Genomic DNA, 21602 nt, shown 5'->3' on the forward strand with positions numbered 1-21602 from the left:
TACACTGAAATAAACTAATATGACTGTCCTTACCAGAAATAATCTTCAGTACTTCCAATATTTTGTGAGCACACTTTCAAATTGTATTTATCACACTTGCGAAACACTAAATAACTAAAACATTACTAATCGCGCTTCAAAAATCCAGAAAACAACTATAAGGTACATTAATTATTTTGTTATTTATCATTCATCAACTAGTTTAACTCCGTACAATTCCCTTTCATGGTAGTACAGAAATAAGTCGTAATTGTAGACTGACTGGATTTATTCAGTATTCTTCTTTGAATGTCCAGTTCTCTAATTATCCGATTACGGCAATAATTTCTTTTTATTACTACGGCTGGTTTTGCTTTCAGCCAACTATAAGATTCACTTATATAAAAAAATATCTACTCAACTCCTATCCTTAGGAATCTTTTAATTACATCTACTTCTTTAGTTTACTTCCTTGCTACCTTATAGTTCCAAAGTTCCGTTCCGACTCCCTACTTACTACTACATATCTATTTTCTCTCTTCCCCACAAACGCTCCCTTCACACGCGCTCGTTTATTTCCACGCGTCTCTATGACAACCGAAAGACGTAAACATTCTCGCAAATGTTACATTAAGTTATATAACTACATTCAGTTATTACATAGCGTTAACTTTCATGAAAAGAATAAATAGAATATTTGCATTCCAATAAATGCGTAGTTAAATTACAAATATAAGTTCTTACAATATTGACAAAACAATAAACAAAACAGCTTAATAATATTTAATACAGAATCTATTTACCATTAAAACATTTCTTTGATTAAGCAATTAACTATTTGACATAATTAAGGTAGTTATATGATATTAATTTATAATATATGTTATTTACATCAAATAATATTTACAACGCCGCCTTTGTGATGGAAAATCATGTTGGATTCTGAATCAAATAACATTTATTCTATTTTCTACATAATTATAATCCAACACCGCAACCCCTCGAAGGAACAACCAAGCATCATTTGTTTAATTGTAAAGTAGAAATAGCATTTTAATTTTTTATGATAATTAAATCAAATTTGAAAATCAAATTTTAATTATCAAAATTTGATAATTAAAACAAAGATGAAGAGATAGCTGAAGCACTGATAGATAACCATGAATCTCAATGCAATTCATCTTATGCAAACCTTAATATTAATCTCATGTACAAAATTCACCGGCATGTTAGATCAACTTTATGGCAGCACACTATTAATTCAGAACACATCACTCCGACTACTCTGGTTGAAGTAATAAATATTGTCACACACCTAAATAATATTTTGCCTGACGAGCAGTTTGGCTTCCGCAAGCCCCATAGTACAGCTCAACAAATCCACAGGCTAGTCGAATTCATTACGAAAGGTTTCAATTGGAAAATCAGTACTGCTGCCATTTTCATCGATGCAGAGAAGGCGTTTGACAAAGTGTGGCATCAAGGCCTTCTCTACAAACTCATAAAGTTCGGCTTTTCAATCAAGTTGATAAGAATACTCCACTCCTACCTGAAAGACAGACATATGCAGGTCAGAGTCGGAGAATCGATTTCGTCCAGACGCAGGGTCTTTGCTGGAGTACCCCTGGGCTCTCTTCTGGCCCTCTCCTGTTCTAAATGTACGTAGCAGATATCCCTCTGAACCCGAGAACAACATTCACTACATTATATGCAGATGATACTGCATTAATGGCTAAATCTCTGAGCCCAAAATTGGCAGATATATGCAATCCAGTATACATATAATATATGTATACTGGATTGCAAACCAGTATACATATATTAGAAAGAGATGGCTGGCGGACTGGAGGATCCAAGTTAAGCCACAGAAGAGTTCAGTCCTACTGTGTACAAGGAAGAAAATCCACAATTTGGAGGACATTCATCTTTTGGGAGTTAAGATTTCATGGCAGAGCGAAGTCAAATATCGTAGAGTGATTCTGGACAGAAAACTTCTATTCATCAATCATATAAGACACATTACCTCAAAGACATCCAAGGTCATAGCACAACTCTACCCTGTAATCAACAGACAAAGCAAATCGGATACAGAAACAAAATTAACAATTGACAAGATGGTGAATCGGCTGGTAGTCACTTATGCGTCCCCCGCATGGAGCCACATCGCAAATACAAATATTCGAAAACTACAGAAATTGCAGAATAAGTGCCTGAGAATGATTCTGGATGCCCCTTGGTTTATCAGAAACACCCAGATTCATTCCTTCATCAAAATTCCTTACATCTCTTCCCTTCTTCTAGATCTAGTAGTGAAGTTCTTTACCAAGACTAGCAACCATCCAAATCCGTTGATCAAGGAAGCTTCGGAATATTATGTAGCGGAAATCTACAAATATAAAAGGCCAAAATATATCTTAAGTACAGCTGAAGACAACTAATTTCACCGCCCTCACTGGGCGAGCATGTAGCTTATAAACACTCCATTTAAAGTTTTTCATTTCAGACAAAGGGGAATATGAAAAGCAATTTTGCTTCACCCATCTAGCCAGAAATGTTATTCGTTATTTGTAAATTACTTGAGGTCGTTGAGCATTATATATATCAGAAAAATATTAATAATAGGATCGGAAATACAACAAGACCAATTCCACACCATGAAATAATTAACTTTACTTGCCAAATAAAGTGTTTATGATATCGTTGAAACCGACTGTTTTGGAAAATTAACTTTTTAATAACTACTTAACGTGAAATCACAAAATTTAATTATCAGATGATTTGATACCTCTTGAAATTAACACACGAATTATGTAACCACAAATAACTAGAGACGAATTATCACTATTGATGCTATCCAAGCCTTTACTGCAAAAGGGAAATGCTTCCCTTTTGCAATAAAGGCTTGGAAAGATTCTTAGAAAACCATTTCTACGAACCTCACACTTTGTAACCCTTCCCTATATTGTTCTCTACATCTGCTAGCTATTAAAAGCAATGTTTCGTTTTACCCCTTAACCGGAGAAAAGGGGACAGACTGAGAGGGTAGTTCATTCTCCACTGGCCAATTAGAGATATTTGGCCCAATGCTACCACTCATTTAGGAGGTCCACAGTGAAGAGACGGCTCAACAAGAGCCGCCATCTCGTGCATCCTAATCCTAACAATATTTTTAATGTCTGAAATGATGTGGGTTCAATGGTCTATTTTCTTGAGTTTACTGACGAAAAACGGTTGCCAGTGCCAGAGGTCGACTGACCCGGGAACCGATCGAAGAAAAGGTTTACAAAAAGTTCCTCTAGTCAGTGAGTAGAATCGAATTATCCAGTGGCGTTACTAGAGCGTTTGCCTCCCAGGGAGGTCCCCTGAGTTTGCCGCTCGTCTTAATACACACCAAGAACTATAAAAAGTCAAAACAACGTATATGGTAAGATTCAAAGTGTTGCCAAGGGCGGATACTTCCCCCCCCCCCCAGATACGCCACTGGAACTATTGACGTTCTTACTTTAGGCAGTTTAGAGAAGAGGTGTGGCAAAACCATTTGCACTGGGGCTACACTACACATGCTCTCCGTTGTTATATTTATTGTATTGGAATTTCATAATTCTAGTTTTTCATTTATTACTGGAAATGTTCTTCGAAACATTTCCAATAATAAGAATTAAGAACTCAGTAACACATTTACTGTCAAAGTGCATTTGCTCGGCAACGGTGAAACTCAACGCTTCACTTTTATCTTTATATTAGGAATAATAGTTTGTTAATTTTATTTCCACAAAACATCGATTTTTAAAATAAACTCCTAAAAATTCAAGTGCAGAAGAATATATTGTAATCTTTCAATGCACTTCTCGGACAGAACAGTATAATATGGAATACGAAATGTAACATTAACAACTTTCTGGATTTTCATATACAGCCTAATGACGTTGTGTTATATGAAAACAGTGCATTAGAAATCGCACTGTTTTTGATATAAATCATGGCTCTCCCAGTTTCCAAAACTTCCTTGCTTACTTTCTTTAGAGAATGAAAGGTGTTAGGGAATTTATTTATTATTTAAACATTGCATGCTTTAATTTCTTAAATATATTATGATTCAAATTTTTAAAATGAGATATTGGGGGAAAAAAGGTAAAGAGTCTGCATCCAGTCTTGTCTTATACACGGTGAAAGTGTTTCAGATAGAACTATTTTAAATATCTCTGCCAAATGCCAAATGCCAAAAGCCAAAGAAGTATGGTCGAGCATCAAGAGAATGATTGTTTTCTTTGATTCTAGAATAATCTAAAAGTAATTAGTTCTTTAGCTCAAATATTAGCTCAATTGTATACTAAATTATGTTGGCATTTTTAAATGTTTTAAAGAGGAATTTTATTTTCGGCCAGAAAAGTGACAGTTGTCAAACAGCATGTTGCACTTTCAATTACTGTATTGAATATTATAAATATGGCGCTTCTCATTGTTAGCCCTTTAACTTCTGCGTTTTTCCTAATATGAAATTGTTGTTTATTGGCCAGAGATTACAGACCTATTAGAGATTCGGATGAAGTGCAGACATGGCAAATGCAATAGAAATAGTGAATGCACTGTATAAATATGCAAAAGAACAACTTTTACTTTATATTTTTTAGTCTATATCGGAATTTACAGGTAACCCACCTGCAGGATATAGACTATGCTCTTTTAGAGTGCTCATCTTGTTTTGTAGATAATAAAATATCAGTGTTTGTTTTTGCAATTTCTATATTTTGAGGTGTCTAACAAAAAACACAGTTAACTGTCAGAAATACTGTTGTAGCGTGTAAGAGATGGTGTAATGCAATGGTGAATTGCGTAATGTAGATTATGATTTATTTTATTTAGTGCAGTGCAGAGTGGTTTCCTGAGATAAGTCATGGATCTCCATGGGGTTTTTATATAACCAAAGGAGACAGAGAAAGGGTAATAGGTGCGCATTTTCAATTGAAGGTGCATTAGCGGATCTAATACTGAGTTACTGGGAGGAGGGGAGGAATGTCAGGTTCAGGTTTTCATCTTGCAAATCGGCCAAATAACGCATGCAATTTACAGACAAAAATATTATTGGTGAGTTGTAGATGGCGTTGTGTATAGATGGAAAATTAAGTAATTGAAGGTTCACATAATAATAAATAATAATAATAATAATAATAATAATAATAATAATAATAATAATAATAATAATAAGGAAAAAATGACTTGACCAAGATGTGGCAATGGCTACAGTATGGATATATTAAAAAAGAAACAGAAGGATTTATTCCTGCCTTTCAAGAACATACGTTAAAAATTAATGCAATCAAAGGAAAAATCGGAATATAAATAATAATCGCATTTGCAGATTATGCGATCGGAAAGATGAGACATTAGAACATCTACTCAGTGTCTGCAACAAGATAGTCGAAATTGATTGTAAATACCGTTGGGATGAATACCGACCAAAATAAGTCATTGGCGTCTGTGCAAAAAAAAAAAAAAAAAAATTTCCCTACTTCTTATAACCTGGTGGCAGCATAAAATAGAAACACTATTAGAAAACGAAATCCCAAAAATTATCTGGGACTTTAGAATACAAACTGATGGGCATTTGTAACACAATAGACCTCACATTATAGTTATTATAGTTATTGAACATCGACACGTTGGGATTTTTGATATCGCAGTGCCTACCGATAACAACTTCAACCAAGAGAAATTGGGAGAAAAAATCACTAAATAGCGATACCTGGCAATCGAAGTTGACCGGCTGTGGCTTGAACATACCAAAGTCATTCCAATAATTATCGGTGCACTTGGTGCAATGTCAAAGAAGCTATCCTAATATTTACAAAAATTAAACATCAACGAACCGAGTGCATATGATCTATAAAAACTGCATTACTCGGAACAGTCCATATTTTATGACGCTACCTGACAGATTATGAAAGTTTATTTTCCACTTGGTTAGAGTATAATAAATTTAGTTTAATCCTTTATCCAAGTGTGAGCAAACAAAGTTTGCGCCTGAAAGTATCTTCAGGACTGGGTTAAGGTGGTACACACCAGGGCAACTCGTTGCAAAGGTGGAGCAAGCTACCAACACTCCTATCCTAGTATCTCCTATAATGCAAAACACATCTCCTTGCGGATATGTCTATTGTTATGCATTAAGGGAAGGGCCACTACCCAGACCGGTTTCGACCTTTATTTATTGAGGTCTCTTCAGTGGGAGCCAGGCCCAAGTCGAGATATCAGGCAGAAGCATTTGTAGGTCATCTTCACCTATAGGAATTGCCAATTGGTGTGCCACCCTTTTTTAATAAATTACTCTGGATTTAGAGAAAGATGTTGAAAGTTTATTTTCCACTTGGTTAGAGTATAATAAATTTAGTTTAATCCTTTATCCAAGTGTGAGCAAACAACGTTTGCGCCTGAAAGTATCTTCAGGACTGGGTTAAGGTGGTACACACCAGGGCAACTCGTTGCAAAGGTGGAGCAAGCTACCAACACTCCTATCCTAGTATCTCCTATAATGCAAAACACATCTCCTTGCGGATATGTCTATTGTTATGCATTAAGGGAAGGGCCACTACCCAGACCGGTTTGCCTGATATCTCGACTTGGGCCTGGCTCCCACTGAAGAGACCTCAATAAAGGTCGAAACCGGTCTGGGTAGTGGCCCTTCCCTTAATGCATAACAATAGACATATCCGCAAGGAGATGTGTTTTGCATTATAGGAGATACTAGGATAGGAGTGTTGGTAGCTTGCTCCACCTTTGCAACGAGTTGCCCTGGTGTGTACCACCTTAACCCAGTCCTGAAGATACTTTCAGGCGCAAACTTTGTTTGCTCACACTTGGATAAAGGATTAAACTAAATTTATTATAACCTGACAGATTAGCCGGCAACAGACAACAGCTGGCCTAGTTGGCCGAGTGGTTAGCGTATCCGCTCTCCTGTCAAAAGGTTGCGGGTTCGAATCCTGCCGTGGGAATGAATGTTTGTGATTGTCTGTAAAAATAATAGTGGCGATGGTGGACAGTAGATGGCGTTGGTGTAGATGAGGCAGTTTGTGGATGAGGTTTAGTGGTGGAGACGGAGAGTTGTAGAGTAGGTGCCCTCCTTCGATGAGTCTGAGGACTACCTGGAGGTATCAAATAATAATAATAATTATTATTATTCTTAGATTTTTGGGTAGAATCTGGTTTGCTCTGTATTATCAGTCAAATTTGTTTGGATGATGTTTTGTTTCGACTGTATATTAATAATAATAATAATAATAATAATCTGCTGCTTGTCAAGAGAGACTTCGATCTGTAGAGCAGAGTTAACTATGCAACTCCTATCACGCTAATTGTCATGCTTTCAGCAAGGGTAGAAAGTATAAATGAAATATTTGATCATCTTGCACATAACACAAACCTTGAATGAGAGTTCAGAAAGTTTTGTGTCAAGCAGAATGCTATGATGTCAGATTTCCATAAGGTCATGGACATATTTCACACATGCCAGACATTCATGGTTATGAACAAATAATTCATGTTGTTGCTGTTGTCGAGTTCACTGATGATCCTCTAGATATGATCGTGGATCTGTAGAACTGCTTTGCCAATCTGTTGAACTTTGATGGAGTAGAGCTTTTCTCTAGGGTTATTGTCAATTTTCTGCAGAGCAGCAGCAATTGCTGGACAAGAATAAATATGGAGAGGTGTTTGTTCAACCACTGGACAGTTTTTGCATGCTTCATAGCTCCTACTACCGTCTGGCTGAATTTTTATGCCTTTAAAATGTTCTGTCCTTAGTCTGGTGATGATTGTGGTTATTTTTCTATTTTCATTAATTTCGCTAATTTCATGCTTCTTGATAGTTTGTTTTGCCAATCTTATTTTGGTGAAAGAGTTAGCATCAGTTAGTGATAGTGGGTTTAATTTTTGAGGTACGTATCTTGCTTCTTTGGCTAGTCTGTCTGCTCTTTCATTGCCTTCAATATTTAGGTAGGCTGGTATCCATTGCAGTGTGCAGTTCTTTTTTAAATTTATGGTAGTTAGTAGTTCATGAATTTCCTATTTGAGATTTTTTTTTCGATTTTTTAATGCCTCAAGTGCAGATTTTGAGTCGCTGTAGATGGTTATTCCTTCTGTAATGTTTATTACTGAATTTGAAGACTGTTAATTCACAAATGAAGATTGAAGCTATTTTGCCAACTGTAGTTGTGATTTGCATTAAGCATGCTTCATTAAGCGCCTCCATAGCGCAATTTGAAGAACGACGGTACATTGCACCCTTCGATTGGAATAGGTCTAAGTTCGATTCTCGTCGCGACGAGAGGTATTATTATGTGGATTTTTTCAATCGACGGTGAGTTAGCCGATCTCATACGGAAGTAACAGGGTTTTTTCTCCCGGAAACTCAGGTTTTTCATCCCGCATACAGACAAATCGGCCCTTCAGACCACACGCAATTTACAGACAAAAAATACTAGTTGTGGCGGTGGGCGGTAGATGGAGTTGATTGGTAGAGGTTCGGTGTAGTGGTGGAGACAGTTGTATAGTAGGTGCCCTCCCGCGATGAGGTGTCACGAATAATAATAATAATTTCCTCACCTCCAGGTAGAGTTAGAAAAAACCCTGAACCTCCTTGGTTGAGTGCTTCATCAGATGATCCATCAGGGTAGACAATGACATGGTTTGGATTGTTTAAGTGATGTATAGTGTCAAGTCCTTTTCTTTTATTTTCTTGATGTGAATTCTTTTTTTGAACAAGATTTTCAGAAGATTTAAGTTTATTTTTTGGTAGAATAGTGGAAAAGAATGACTCTTTGCTTATTTCGATGGATAGGTGCTCTAAGTCATTTTTTTTTCTCTAATTTCATGATCGTATTGTAACGTAGATGATCTCTTTAGTCTAGATTTTCTTGTCCAGGCATTGAAAGTCCTGTGTGAGATATGATCCTGTTGGTGGCTCCTGATTCTGTTAGTGAATTTAACTGTGGAGAATTTTCTTTTGTCTTCTAGTATATGAAGCCCACACTCTTGTCGAGCTTTTAAATTATTTGTGGATGAGACTGCACATATGATAATTTTTACTGCTCTTGATTGTACTGAAGTGCGTCTGTTCTGATCCTAATTCATGAAACTGGAAAATGAATTCAATATATGTGTGTGCAAGAAGTAGTAAAGTCAATGCATTTCATTCGTCTCAATGCATTTCGTCTAAAAATGTTTTCATAATAATATACCATATAGCAAAATTTCTGCTAACCTTCCGGTATAATTGAAGAGAAGTTGATATTTCACTAATTTCGTTATTTTCGCCTATGCGAAAAAAATGAGAAAGGCTTTTTTGCCTTTCGCATTTTTCATTCTAGTTATAATTTGCCTTCTTACTCTTGTTACGATTGGTGGTAAATTAACCCAGGGAAGTGTTTGGTGATTGGTTGTTTACTTTTATTACTATGTAGTTGTGCAAATGAAAATTGCTGAGATGGACGTAGTGGCATGAAACAGGATGAGTAATATGAAATATTATTGTGGGTGCTATGTCATACTTGAGCATCATTATGGTTTGTGTTATTTGGATCATTTATAGGTAGAAATTCTAAAACTGCCTTCGCTTATCATGGATGCTGTTTTAACCAGATAAGCAGGTAGTATAATTTATTATTTTGTTCTATACCGTGCACATGGATCTTCCAAAAGTGGTATGAATTGGATTTTTGACAGTATTCAGTGAATATAAATTGGCCTTTTAAATTGTCACTTGAAGCGCTAAAGGTGTTATTGTAAGACGTAGCTGAAGTGTCCTTACAGCTGCATGCCTCGTTCCTCATCGATCAAAATGTCTTCTACTATGAAGAAACAACTTCTCCGAGTGAAGCAAATAGCAGATCAGACATTTTTGAGGTACCGTTGTTTTCATTCTTCTAGTTGCATATAGACAATATGAAATCCTAAGGTTAAACAGAAAGTAGGATAAACTGTCAAGGGATATTAATTATTAATGAGCAAAATGTATTTCAGCACAAACCCAGTTTTGACGTTTGACACACAGTAATACACAAATCAAGCTTATGCATTTTCTCTGCCGGTTATCATGTATATATCAACTTTGAAGCGTATGGTCAGCTGATGAATAGCCCTTAGGCAGAATGCATATATTTAACTTGTGATCATTCATATGAGTGAGAAAAAAAAAGTATGATTTTCAGAATTATCAGTTATTCTTTTACAACTTTGTTTCTTTACGTTTTTTTTTTTATTAATTAAAACTTATTAATTGCAGATTGGCAAAGACTGGCATATTCAAACATCAATCTTATCATTAATGTTGTCAACAATCTTACACAAACCCACCATAAATAGTGTATGTAAATATTTCTATTTACTTCATACTTTCAGGTTATTGAAGAATATCAGAGCAGAATTAACTGCAGTTTTTCAACACATTGAAATCATAATTATTCTGCTTTAAAAAAAAAAAATAATTACATCAGTTTGTTACATTGTCACAGAATAGTACAAGTATGTATGCAAATTTCATAACTGTACTTGTGAGGTTCAGAAAGTCTGTTTGGATATCTCTGGTTTAATTCTCTATATAAATGAGCACTGTTCTGACAAAAGTAACCATGTGCATTTTTTCTTCATCCATAAAAGCAATGAAAATGTTATTTCAGTCTTTACTTGATAAGTTGGATGGTGTGAATGTCAAAGGTTGCTGATTCATTTTAGGCAGATTACTTGTGCCAAGAATACTTATTTTATTTATTTATTATTAATAAATACTCTAGATAGGCAGAGTTAGACAAATAAGGAATGCTTCTCTACCAAACATAGTACTTTCTCAAGAAAGTACTCTGCTTCCTAAACATCTGTGACACGGTGCAGTTCAAACCTGCAGTTTGTTGGTTGGGAAAACAGGTTATCCATTTGACTGTATGTACGGTATTGTATGTACCATTATTATCACCTGGTAATTAAAAATGTTTCATTGTCTGAGAACTGCTACCAATTGCAGATAATTTTTCTAAATTAAAAAAAAAAAATCAAACATGTCAGTCATGACTTTTCAGTTTTGTATCATCAGCAACAAGTGATTATTCTCTTTTAAATAATTTTCTGTATATCATTGATATACAAATTAGAGTAGTGACCCTAGTTGAAAGTTTTTCCACTTGGTTATGTTATAAATTAAAGATGCCAAGAAGTTATATTTTTGGTTTAATCCTTTATCAAAGTGTAAGCAAGCAAAGTTTGCGTGTGAAGTAACTTCACAACTGGGAAACTCATATATAGAGGCTAATGACTTCACATCGCTTAGTATTCCATAATACAAAGCACATATCCTTGTGGACATGTATAATGCTATGCATTATGGGAAGGGTCACCCAGACCAGTTTTGATCTTTATTGAGGTCTCATCAGTGGAAGCCAGACCCAGAAGTGGTACCAAGGTTGAAGTAATGCAGAAATCATATTTCCATATACAAGTAGCCAAAAGGTGTCACACTAATTACCACAATACTCTGGATTAGAGATAGATGTTAAAAGTTTTTCCACTTGGCTATACATAAATTACGGATGCCAAGAAATTATATTCTTGGTTTAGTCCTTTATCCAAGTGTAAGCAAACAAAGTTTGCACGTGAAGTAACTTCACACCTGGGCAACTCGATATAGAAGCTAATGACTTCACATTACTAAGGCAAGTGATATGAAGTTGTCAGCTTCTATATATGAGTTATCCAGTAGTGAAGTTACTTCACACGCAAACTTTGTATGTGTAACTTGGATAAAGGATTAAATGAAGAATATAATTTCTTTGCATCTTTAATTTATAGTTGCCCTAGTTCTGAATCCTGAGGTACCCAACTAGTCACCATCATTCTCCTAGATTCTACTCCACCACATTCTAATATCTGGTGTCTGTCTGTCAGCTACCCTCTATCCATGCCATTAGCCTCATATCCATTCCCATTTGCTCCAGCTTTTGTAATAGTATTCCATGGAATATTCAGACAACTCTCTTTGCAAGTTGAGCAGTATCATGGAGTAGCCATTATCTTTATCCACTAGTGCTCTCACATTTGTTATAAAATGTGAATAAGTTACTAAGACAGGAACTACCCTTTATATAACCATGTTGGCCACTATAGAGAATCTTATCCCTATCTGCTCACTGTTGTATTTTACCTTTCACCAACTTTCCAATACTTAACAACCATTCCTGATATATTAATTGGGTTGATTATGAAAAGCATTTGATTCCATCAAAACTAATGCAATAATCAAAGCACTCCAGAATCAGGGAGTTCCTGGAGAATATATGGACCTCCTCCAGGAAATATACCACACTGCAACAGCAGCAATCCAGCTTCACACGAGTAGCAATAAGATATCATTTGAAAAAGGTGTCTGAAGAAATATTTAATAATATAAACTGGACAAACCTTGGTATAAAAATTAATAACAGAAACTTAACACACCTGAGATATGCAGATGATATCATAATTTTTGCAAACGCTCCAGAAGACCTTAATATAATGATAGATCTATATCATGAAAGCAAAAAAGTTGGCCTAAAAATAAACAGAGAAAAAACTTAAATCATGTTTAATAATCTTGTAACACCAAAAAACATAATAGAAAACAATTTCTTGGAAAGAGTCTCTTCATATACATACTTAGGTCATCTCATTGATCTAAACTGTGGACCCCAAAAGGAAATAAATAGAAGAGCTCAACTTGCCTGGAGTGCATTCAGAAAATTAAAAAGCATTTTTCAAAGCAATGATGTCTCACTCTATTTAAAAAGGAAGACATTTAACCAGTGTATACTTCCAGTCATCACATATGGTTGTGAAACTTGTTCTCTAACAAAAGTGCTGACAAATAAACTAGCAACAATTCAAAGAAAAATCGAGAGGTTGATGCTAGGCATCACATTAAAAGATTAGAAGCAAAACACCTGGATAAAGAAGTCAGACTCATATCATTCTTCATCAGACCGATGTCATTCTTCACCATAAGCAACTAAAATGGAAATGGCCCAGACATCTAATCAGAAGAGAAGATGGGCGATGGACCACCATACTAATGAACTTAATTCCAAAAGAAGGGAAATGAGGCTGAGGACATCCTAAAAGAAGGTGGAGTGATGAATTGTCAAATTTTGTTGGGGAAAATTGGTCAACCATTGCCAAGAAGAGAGAAAGGTGGCAGGAACTGGAGGAGCCCTTCGTCCAGCAGTGGACAGAAAATGGCTGAAAAGAAGAAAATTTGCAACCTCTTTCTACTCCATTGGAAGCCTACCAGAACTGAGACTTAGATTGAATAACTTCGTCACAGGCAATGCCAATTCTCTGACACATTCGCATAGTACATGAGCTGATATGCCATCCAATCTCACTGCTGCATTCATATTCATAACTTTTAATATGCTGAACACCTCCTATTCATCTAACTCAATAATGATATGTGTCTCTGTGACATCAGCAACTGTAAAATCTCCACCTGGATTATACAACTTTGCAAATGGATCACTCAGCAACTCAACATGTCTTTTGCCGCTGTCACTTTCCTACTGTGAGTATTGTTTAAAGTCATTCTGTCATAGTCCTCTTTCCTCTTATTTGCTACATAATAAAAAAACTCTTGTGTTTACTTTGGTCTACTTAGATACTTTTCTCTGATAATCTGATTCGGCCTATCTTATCAAACTAGTCACCTTCCTTGCTTGCACTTTGTACTGTTCATGAGCATGCTCGTTATCTTTTTCTTTAAATTCCCTCCATAGTATTATCTTTTTTTGCAGCACTTAATTCTTACTTGGTTTTAACCTCCTGACCTTGAGTATGCAGTCTGATACTGCTACTCTCTTGCAATCTCGCTACTCACCAGTTGGACCACTTGCCATGCACTACTGACATTTTTCCTTGTAGCTTCTCAAGCCATGGCAGTGTTCAAAGATGACTCCTGAGTCTCTAATAGTCACCAGCCTTATTGTTGAACATAAACTCCTTTTTGAAAGAGAATTCCACATGTCTGGCCACTACCCAAGACTGCATGGTGACTCTTCAATTGGAGGCAGAAGGTATATCCATATCAGAAGATATGGATATATCTTCTGATGCTATTATCAGAAGATATATCCATATCTTCTGATGCTATTATCAGATCCAACTCTCAAACCACTTGTCTCCTCTATAACATGTTTTTTCATGTAAATCCCTTAGTAACTGTATAAATCCTACTTCCCTCTTGCCATGCTTCCTTTCCCTCCAATAGATGTTCCCACAGTTAAAATCTCCCATAATAATTGTTCACCCTACATTTCATTGCTTATTTGTCGACATATGGCATCTATATTTTCCTATGGAGCTCATGGTCTGTAGCAGCACCCAACAGCATGTTTTGTTCTATTTGCATCTATCTCACGCCAGACAGCCTCAAATTAATCATCTTCCCCAGACCTAAAATCCTCTCTAACTTCTAATTCTTCAGTTAGAAGAATAATCAATAAATTGTTATTCTTCAGTTATCATCACTAATATCCCAACTCCTGTCCTTTATCCTCCCGAAAATATTATTTCTTTTACATTCTATCCCTGTAACTATATCATTTTTATTCAACAAGGTCTCACTAATGGCTATAATTTTTGGCCAAGTTGAGCAGATCAATGCCTAAAACTCCTCACCTTTATTCTTGATACTATTTGCATTCATGTACATGCATTTTAACATCCCTTTATGCTCATACTTACCCTTGCGTAATGTCATTACCAACTCATCCAAATCGGAAACATGTGAGATCCCATTCAGCATTGCATAATCTTTACTGTACACATGATCATTTATCACATAGGTTGCCAGACACATGCTTGATTTCATCCTCCCTAATATCTAGTTTCCCTTGTTATGCACTACTACTACGCTCTCACTAAACAACACTTTCTCCAAACATCTAACTCCAAAACCATTCGAATGTAATCCTTCCTGCATATATAAATTCTTTTATCCATCAAACTCACCCCATACATCAATTAACTGCACATCATTCCTCCTGCACAATTTGCTTTCTTCTTTACTCTTCATTTTTGCTTCTTCTAACAACTCTTTCATATCTTCTCTCTACATATTTCTCATTTTTCAAATCATTTGTGCTATGCAACTGAGATATGTAACTGTTGGCTGATGATGCAAAGATAGGCAGGGCAGTCAGAGATGCTGCTGATATCTAGCACTTACAGAATGGTCTGAATAGGCCAAATTTAGGCAAATGAAAATGGCTAGTGTGGTTAGCCTAGTGACTTTGCACTTCGCAACCATATGTCTGGGGAAGGAGTGTCCTAGGTTCGATTCCCATGGACGGCGTGAGGAGCTTAAGGATCTTCCTCAGCCATAGCCAAGTTAGCCGGTCTTGGGCGTGGACAGCAGGGTTTTTCCCGCCAGTTTAACTGGGGTTTTTCATCCCGCAAGTAGGCAAACCAGACCCGTGAACACACACAGGCTACAGTCATAGAAATACGGCAAGGAAGGCAACGGGAAACCACCTTACGTCGTTATTTCCCTAGTAATCAGCTGCAACCCTCTCAAAGAGAGGAAGCCACAGGATCAGATCAGATCAGAAAATGGCTATCAGGTTAATGTTAGTAAGTGTAAAGTTGTGCACTTTTATGTGATGAGATTTCCAATTACATGTTATATTAGCATGATTATGCAACAAGACTGAGGCTAGGGACCTTGGCATTATGGTAGATAGGAATTTGAAGTTCAAAGGTCACATAACAAAAATTGCAAATACAAATTAGTGGATAATTGCGATGTTGAAGCGAACCTTGACATGTATGGATAAGGAAGTCATTTTGCCTCTTTATAAAGCTTTGATTGCACTATTGTGTGCAGATTTAGTCTGCCGGATTGACCATATTCGTGATTCCAGATATAAGATTTGTGTTGCATCTGCGGTCACGAGAATAGTCCATCTAGCCATGCAGATCATGTATTGGCCACAACTCACAAGATTTTCTGGAAGAAAATTACCATGCTCCACTGTAGTAAATTATTATTATTATTCAGGCCTCCATAGAGTCAAAAGACTCATCATAGGAGGTCCTTTCTAAGAAACACAAAGTCTATCATACTACTCCTTAAACTCATTGACCGTTCTCGCTCTCACCACACCATCAGGCAATGCATTCCATGGTTCAACCACCCTCCATGCAAAGAAACCACTTCTCACTCTCTTGCTCACAGTTTCCTTTCGTAACTTTCAGGGATGGCCTCTGGTTATCACTCCTTCCCGCTGTTCAACCAAGCGAAGGTGCTCCCCAGTGTCAACCCCATAACCACCTCTCAACAGTTTAAAAGTCTCAATCATATCACCTCTCTTTCTTCTATCCACCAAACTTTGCAGTCCACATTCCTTCAGCCAATCATCATAACTATCATTGTACAGTCCTGAAGCCATCTTTGTTATCTGCCTTTGTACCCTTTCCACAGTTAATTTATCCCCTTCAAATCCTGGGAACCAAATCTGAGAACAATAGTCCAAGTGTGGTCTGATCAGGGTCTTATACAATGGAATGATAACTGTTTTATCTCTGTTGGTCAGCGTCCTTCTAATTATTGCAGCAATCCTCTGTGTTACTTTCACCACCTTTGCAATATGTCCCCTAAATTTCAGATTTCTATCAATCATCAACCCCAGATCTCTTGTCTCCCCTACTTCCTCCAGTATAACTCCTCTCATAGAGTATGCAGTGTCCCAGCGATGTTTCCCAATCCTCAAGATCTTACATTTTGCTGCATTAAACTGACACCCCCATTTATTTGCCTATCTATATAGCTTATTCAAATCCTCTTGCAGGGCTGCCGCATCTGTACTATTACTTATAATCCTTTCCAGCTTCGCATCATCCACAAACAACTAAATATCCCCTTGTAATCCACTGACTATGTCATTAATATAAAGATTAAACAATATAGGTCCCAGTACTGAGCCCTGTGAGACCCCACTTGTAACCCTCTGCTTCCTTGAAACTTCCCCACCATACACAACTCTCTGATGCCTATCGGACAGCCAATCCTGAATCCAGTTGACCAGTATGACATCCAGACCCATGTGCTGCAACTTGAATATCAGCTTATCATGTGGCACCCTGTCAAATGCCTTCGCTAAGTCTAAGAAAATGGCAGTATATGCCTTTCCCTCATCCAATGCTCTTGTAACTTTATCATAAAAGGCTAGCATATTGCTAAAACAACAGCACCCCTTCACAAATCCATGTCGACTCTCAGATAACATTACCCTCATCTGCCCAATGCTGTATACGGTCCTTCACTACTTTCTCCAAGATCTTACTACTACTGATGACACACAAACTGGCCTATAATTAGACACTTACAGTCTGCTACCGTCCTTATGCAATGGCACTATCTTACCTTCCTTCCATTCCATGGGCATCTTTCCCACAGCCAGACTTTCATTGAAAAGCCAGGTCAAAGGCACTGTCAGTTCACTAGCACATTCTATCAAAATTCATGGTGAAATACCATCCAGAGTATTTGAAACACACTCTCCTCCTGTACCTCTAAACCTCGAACTTGCCCAATCCCTCTAGCATTAAAACTGACTCCTGCAGGATGAAATACTCCAATAAAGTGTTTATTGAACAATTCCACTATGTCCTCTGCATCAGTCACTCTATTCCCATTTTTATCCCACAATATCATTTTTCCACAGTCATTTCTCCTCCTACTGGCCACATATCTAAAAAAAATTTCCTAGAATTTTCTTTTGATCTTAGGGCCAATCTCCTCTCATATTCCAGTTTTTTGTCTTCCTTACCATAATAGTCACTCTTCTTACCTGTGTCTTATACTCTTCATGCATCTTCTCTTCATCTGTCTCCTTATATCTCTTCCATAGCCTCTTTTTCGCATGCAATTCCTGTTTATTATTATTTGTCATCCACTTCAAATTGTGTCCTCTTGTTCACTCATGGTATACAACTTACCATGGCTACTAACAAATATTCTTTCATAATTTCCCATGCACTAATGATACCCGGCATTCTAATTCCTCCTTCCATGAAACTTTCCCTAGTTGATGTCTTAGATTATTGTAATCACCTGCATTATAATTCCACATGCGTTCCCGTCTCTTTGATACTCCTGCGTGTCTATTCATTTTCCAAGTCAAAACCATATGGTCACTCTCTCCAACTGGTGGGAGAGATGTCATCTCAGTTATTATCAACTCTTCTGATGCTATAACCAAATCCAAAACTCTTGAACCTCTTGTTACCTCTGTTACATGTTGCCTAAGACATTTGTCCCTCAAGAATTCTAGAAATTCCATTCCCCTATTGCATGTAGCAATAGGGGAATGGAATGGAATAGTTAAAATCTCCCATAACAATCATTCTTCTTGCACTTGCCAAACTCAACTGTCTAAACATTTCCTGATCCCCACCCTCTGTGCTCCTGTGTCTGTTGCAACACCCCACTAAATATCCTGTCTTGCTCACCTCTACCTCACACCATATGCTTTCAAAATCATTAGTGTCACTACCTTCCAAAGTCTCCACTCTTAGAGGACATAAGTCATCATTTATCATGTGCAGTTCTCCACCACGACGCTTTCCCTTCCTAACCTGCCGAAAAATGCTGTACCCAGCGACTTCTGTCAACCACGTCTCAGTGATCCCAATAATTTTTGGCCAGGCCGATGCCATCTGCACCAGCAATTCCTTTCCCTTATTCTGGATACTCCTGCCATTAGTATAAAGCATATAAATGCCGTTGTTTCTATACCCAGCATTATCTTCTCTAGACTCCACTGGGCTCAGTGTTACCTGATGTCTTCTCCCAAGTACTCATTCTCACAAGAGACCACCCTCTACCATCCTCCCTGGGACACACACTGACTTGTTCAGAACAGCAATCTCTCCAGATGCCTACGTCCTTCCTCATTCAAATGTAAGTGGTCGCTCGCATACAATTCCTCTCTGTTCTCAAATGCACACCAATCATCCACATATTCCAATCCTCTCTTGTCACACATTCTAGCACAAATTTACGGAGGACTGACTAATTTTGGAATTTGAAGTTGCACTCAGAAATCAACTTAATATCAACAAATATGGATGCATAAAACTTCCTAAAATTTGGGAAACAATAATTGTAAGAGTTCCCAGTTTACATCCTAGGCCACCTACAAATGTCCATAGAAGGCACACCATCTAGATAAGGCTTTTGGAAGCATTAAAATAGTTATTAATCCTTTCCTAGTGCTGTTAATAGTTCATCAAGCCTCCAACATGGTGTCCTCCCAGCTTTTAAGTCTTAACACACAGGTTTTATACAGAAGAATGATAACTGGCCTGAATTGGCTGAGTGGTCAGCTTATCCACTCTCCAGCCAAAAGGCTGCTGGTTCGAATCCTGCCGTGGGCATGGATGTTTGTGATTGTCTCGAAAATACCAGTGGTGATGATGGGCAGTAGATGGTGTTGGTGTAGATGATCATGGTAGTTGTAGTTCGTTGTAGTTGGTAGATTGAGTGGTGTAGACAGAGAGTTGTAGAGTAGGTGCCCTCCCTCGATGAGTCTTTGGACTCCCTTGATGTGTTACGTAATAATAATAATATTATAACTTCCTTACAATAATAATTACAGTTACAGTTATAATAATATTATAACAGATCTTGGAGAAACTGAGTATTTCACAATTGGCAAAGGGGTGCGACAAGGATGTATTTTATCTCCATACCTGTTTAACTTGTACAGTGAATACATTTTAAGAATGGCAGGGCTGGAGGAGTCTTCAGTTGGAATTAAAATTGGTGGAAAAAATATTAATAATTTGAGGTATGCAGATGATATCATCTTGCTAGCAGAATGCAAAGAAGATTTGAAGTAACTTATTATTAAAGTTAAAGAAGAAAGTGCTAAATATGGTCTTAAACTTAACCTCAAAAAGACAAAGGTTATGGCAACATGTGAACTTAATGATTTTGAAGTAGATAGGGAGAAAATGGAAGCAGTTAACAATTTTGTGCTCCTAGAATCCCGAATTGATAAAGATGGTTATTGTACCGAAGAAGCTAGAAGAAGATTATTACTCGGGAAAAAAAGCAATGACAAATTTAAGCAAGATCTTTAAAGATATTAGCCTCGCAACAAAAATCTGAATCGCGAAAGCAATGGTATTCCCTCTGGTGCTTTATGGATGTGAAAGTTGGACCCTGAGAAAGAGTGAAAAAGGAAGATAAATGCATTTGAATTATGAGTTTGGAGACGCTTACTAAGAATACCATGGACTGCAAACAAACTAATGAATCAGTGATAAACAGAATAAAGCCAGATTTCTCCCTTGAAGCTATGCTCATCAAGCAAAAATTGTCATACCTCGGACATATTATGCGAGCAAATGACAGTCTGGAGAAGATGATGATGCTTGTTAAAGTTGATTGAAGAGGAATACCAAGAATTAGATGGGTGGGTGGAGTTAAAGAAGCAACTAGAGTGTGCTTGGTGGATCTGAAAGATGTGGTTAGGGACAGATCGGAATGGAGAGTGTATGTTTGTGGAGTCGTCAGGAGTCGGAAACGACTCGATGGATCATAACACACACACATAACTTCCTTATCTCTGCTTGTTAGTGTGTTTTTCATTTTTCCAGGTAATCATGTCAGCTACTCTGGCTACTTTAGCAATATGCTCTCTCTCTCTCCCTCTCCCCCACCCCCTTTCTCTTAACTTCAACTCTCTGGCTGCTACTATGTGGTACACAGCTTGTAATCTTTTTATCCCAAAATTCATAACATTACAGTTTTCCACATTAAATTGACATCGATTATGTTTTACCCATACTGTCAGACTGCAAACTCTCTACCTTACATTGATTAACTATTACCCTATCAACTTTGCATCATTGGCAAACAACTGAATATCTCCCTTCAAATTATTTCCTATATCATTTATGTGCAAATTAAACAGCAATGGTCTAAGTACAGAGCTCTGTGGTTCACCAGTCACTTGCCTTCTCCTGAATTCTGCTCCTCCATTAACTATTTTTTGGTATCTGTCCATTAGCTACCCTTTTATCCTTATCAACATTTTCATATTCATCCCCATTTGTAGCAGTTTGCGTAACAGAGTTCCGTGTGGTATCTTATCAGACAGCTTTGCAAAAATTCAGCAGTCCCATCACACATAAGCATTCCCTTTATCCAATGTAGCTGTACTTAAATTATCTATTTTTTTTTTTTTAATCCATAACTATATAGTATCACCTGATGAGGCTGTTCAAGAAACTGGAGAAATATAAAGAATAAGTAAAAGATTAATTACTACTTTCATATGACTACTGTTCTCTACTACTTTTGTATGACACTGCCTAATTTACATCTCTATAAAGAATCCTGCATCCTAGGCAGCATTTGAACCCAGGTCTTTCCAAGTTATAAGCATCATCTTCATTATTATTTTATTATTATTATTTTCCTTGCTCCCCATGTCTTCATAGCCTTTGCAATATGTCCTTGGAACTTCAAATCGCCACAAGAACGCTTGCTTTCTTTACTTCCAGTATAACTCCACCAAGTGAGCATCAAGCATCCCATC

The 21602-nt window shown here is 37.1% G+C and overlaps 1 protein-coding gene across 1 annotated transcript in view; it reads left to right on the forward strand.

Annotated features, from left to right (window-relative positions):
- The first annotated feature begins 9596 nt into the window (after nt 1-9596).
- LOC150107866 (rho GTPase-activating protein 44-like) overlaps nt 9597-21602 on the forward strand; it is a 260140-nt gene continuing 248134 nt past the window's right edge. The window contains exon 1 of the mRNA XM_090415365.1: nt 9597-9879. Coding sequence (XP_090271491.1) covers nt 9791-9879 — 89 coding nt within the window. The 5' untranslated portion in view covers nt 9597-9790. The remainder of the gene's footprint in view (nt 9880-21602) is intronic.

The sequence above is a fragment of the Typopeltis vanoorti genome, chromosome 3 (genome assembly GCF_054136105.1).
Source record: "Typopeltis vanoorti isolate ZY-2024b chromosome 3, IOZ_Tvanoo_1.0, whole genome shotgun sequence".
Lineage (NCBI taxonomy): Eukaryota > Metazoa > Arthropoda > Arachnida > Uropygi > Thelyphonidae > Typopeltis > Typopeltis vanoorti.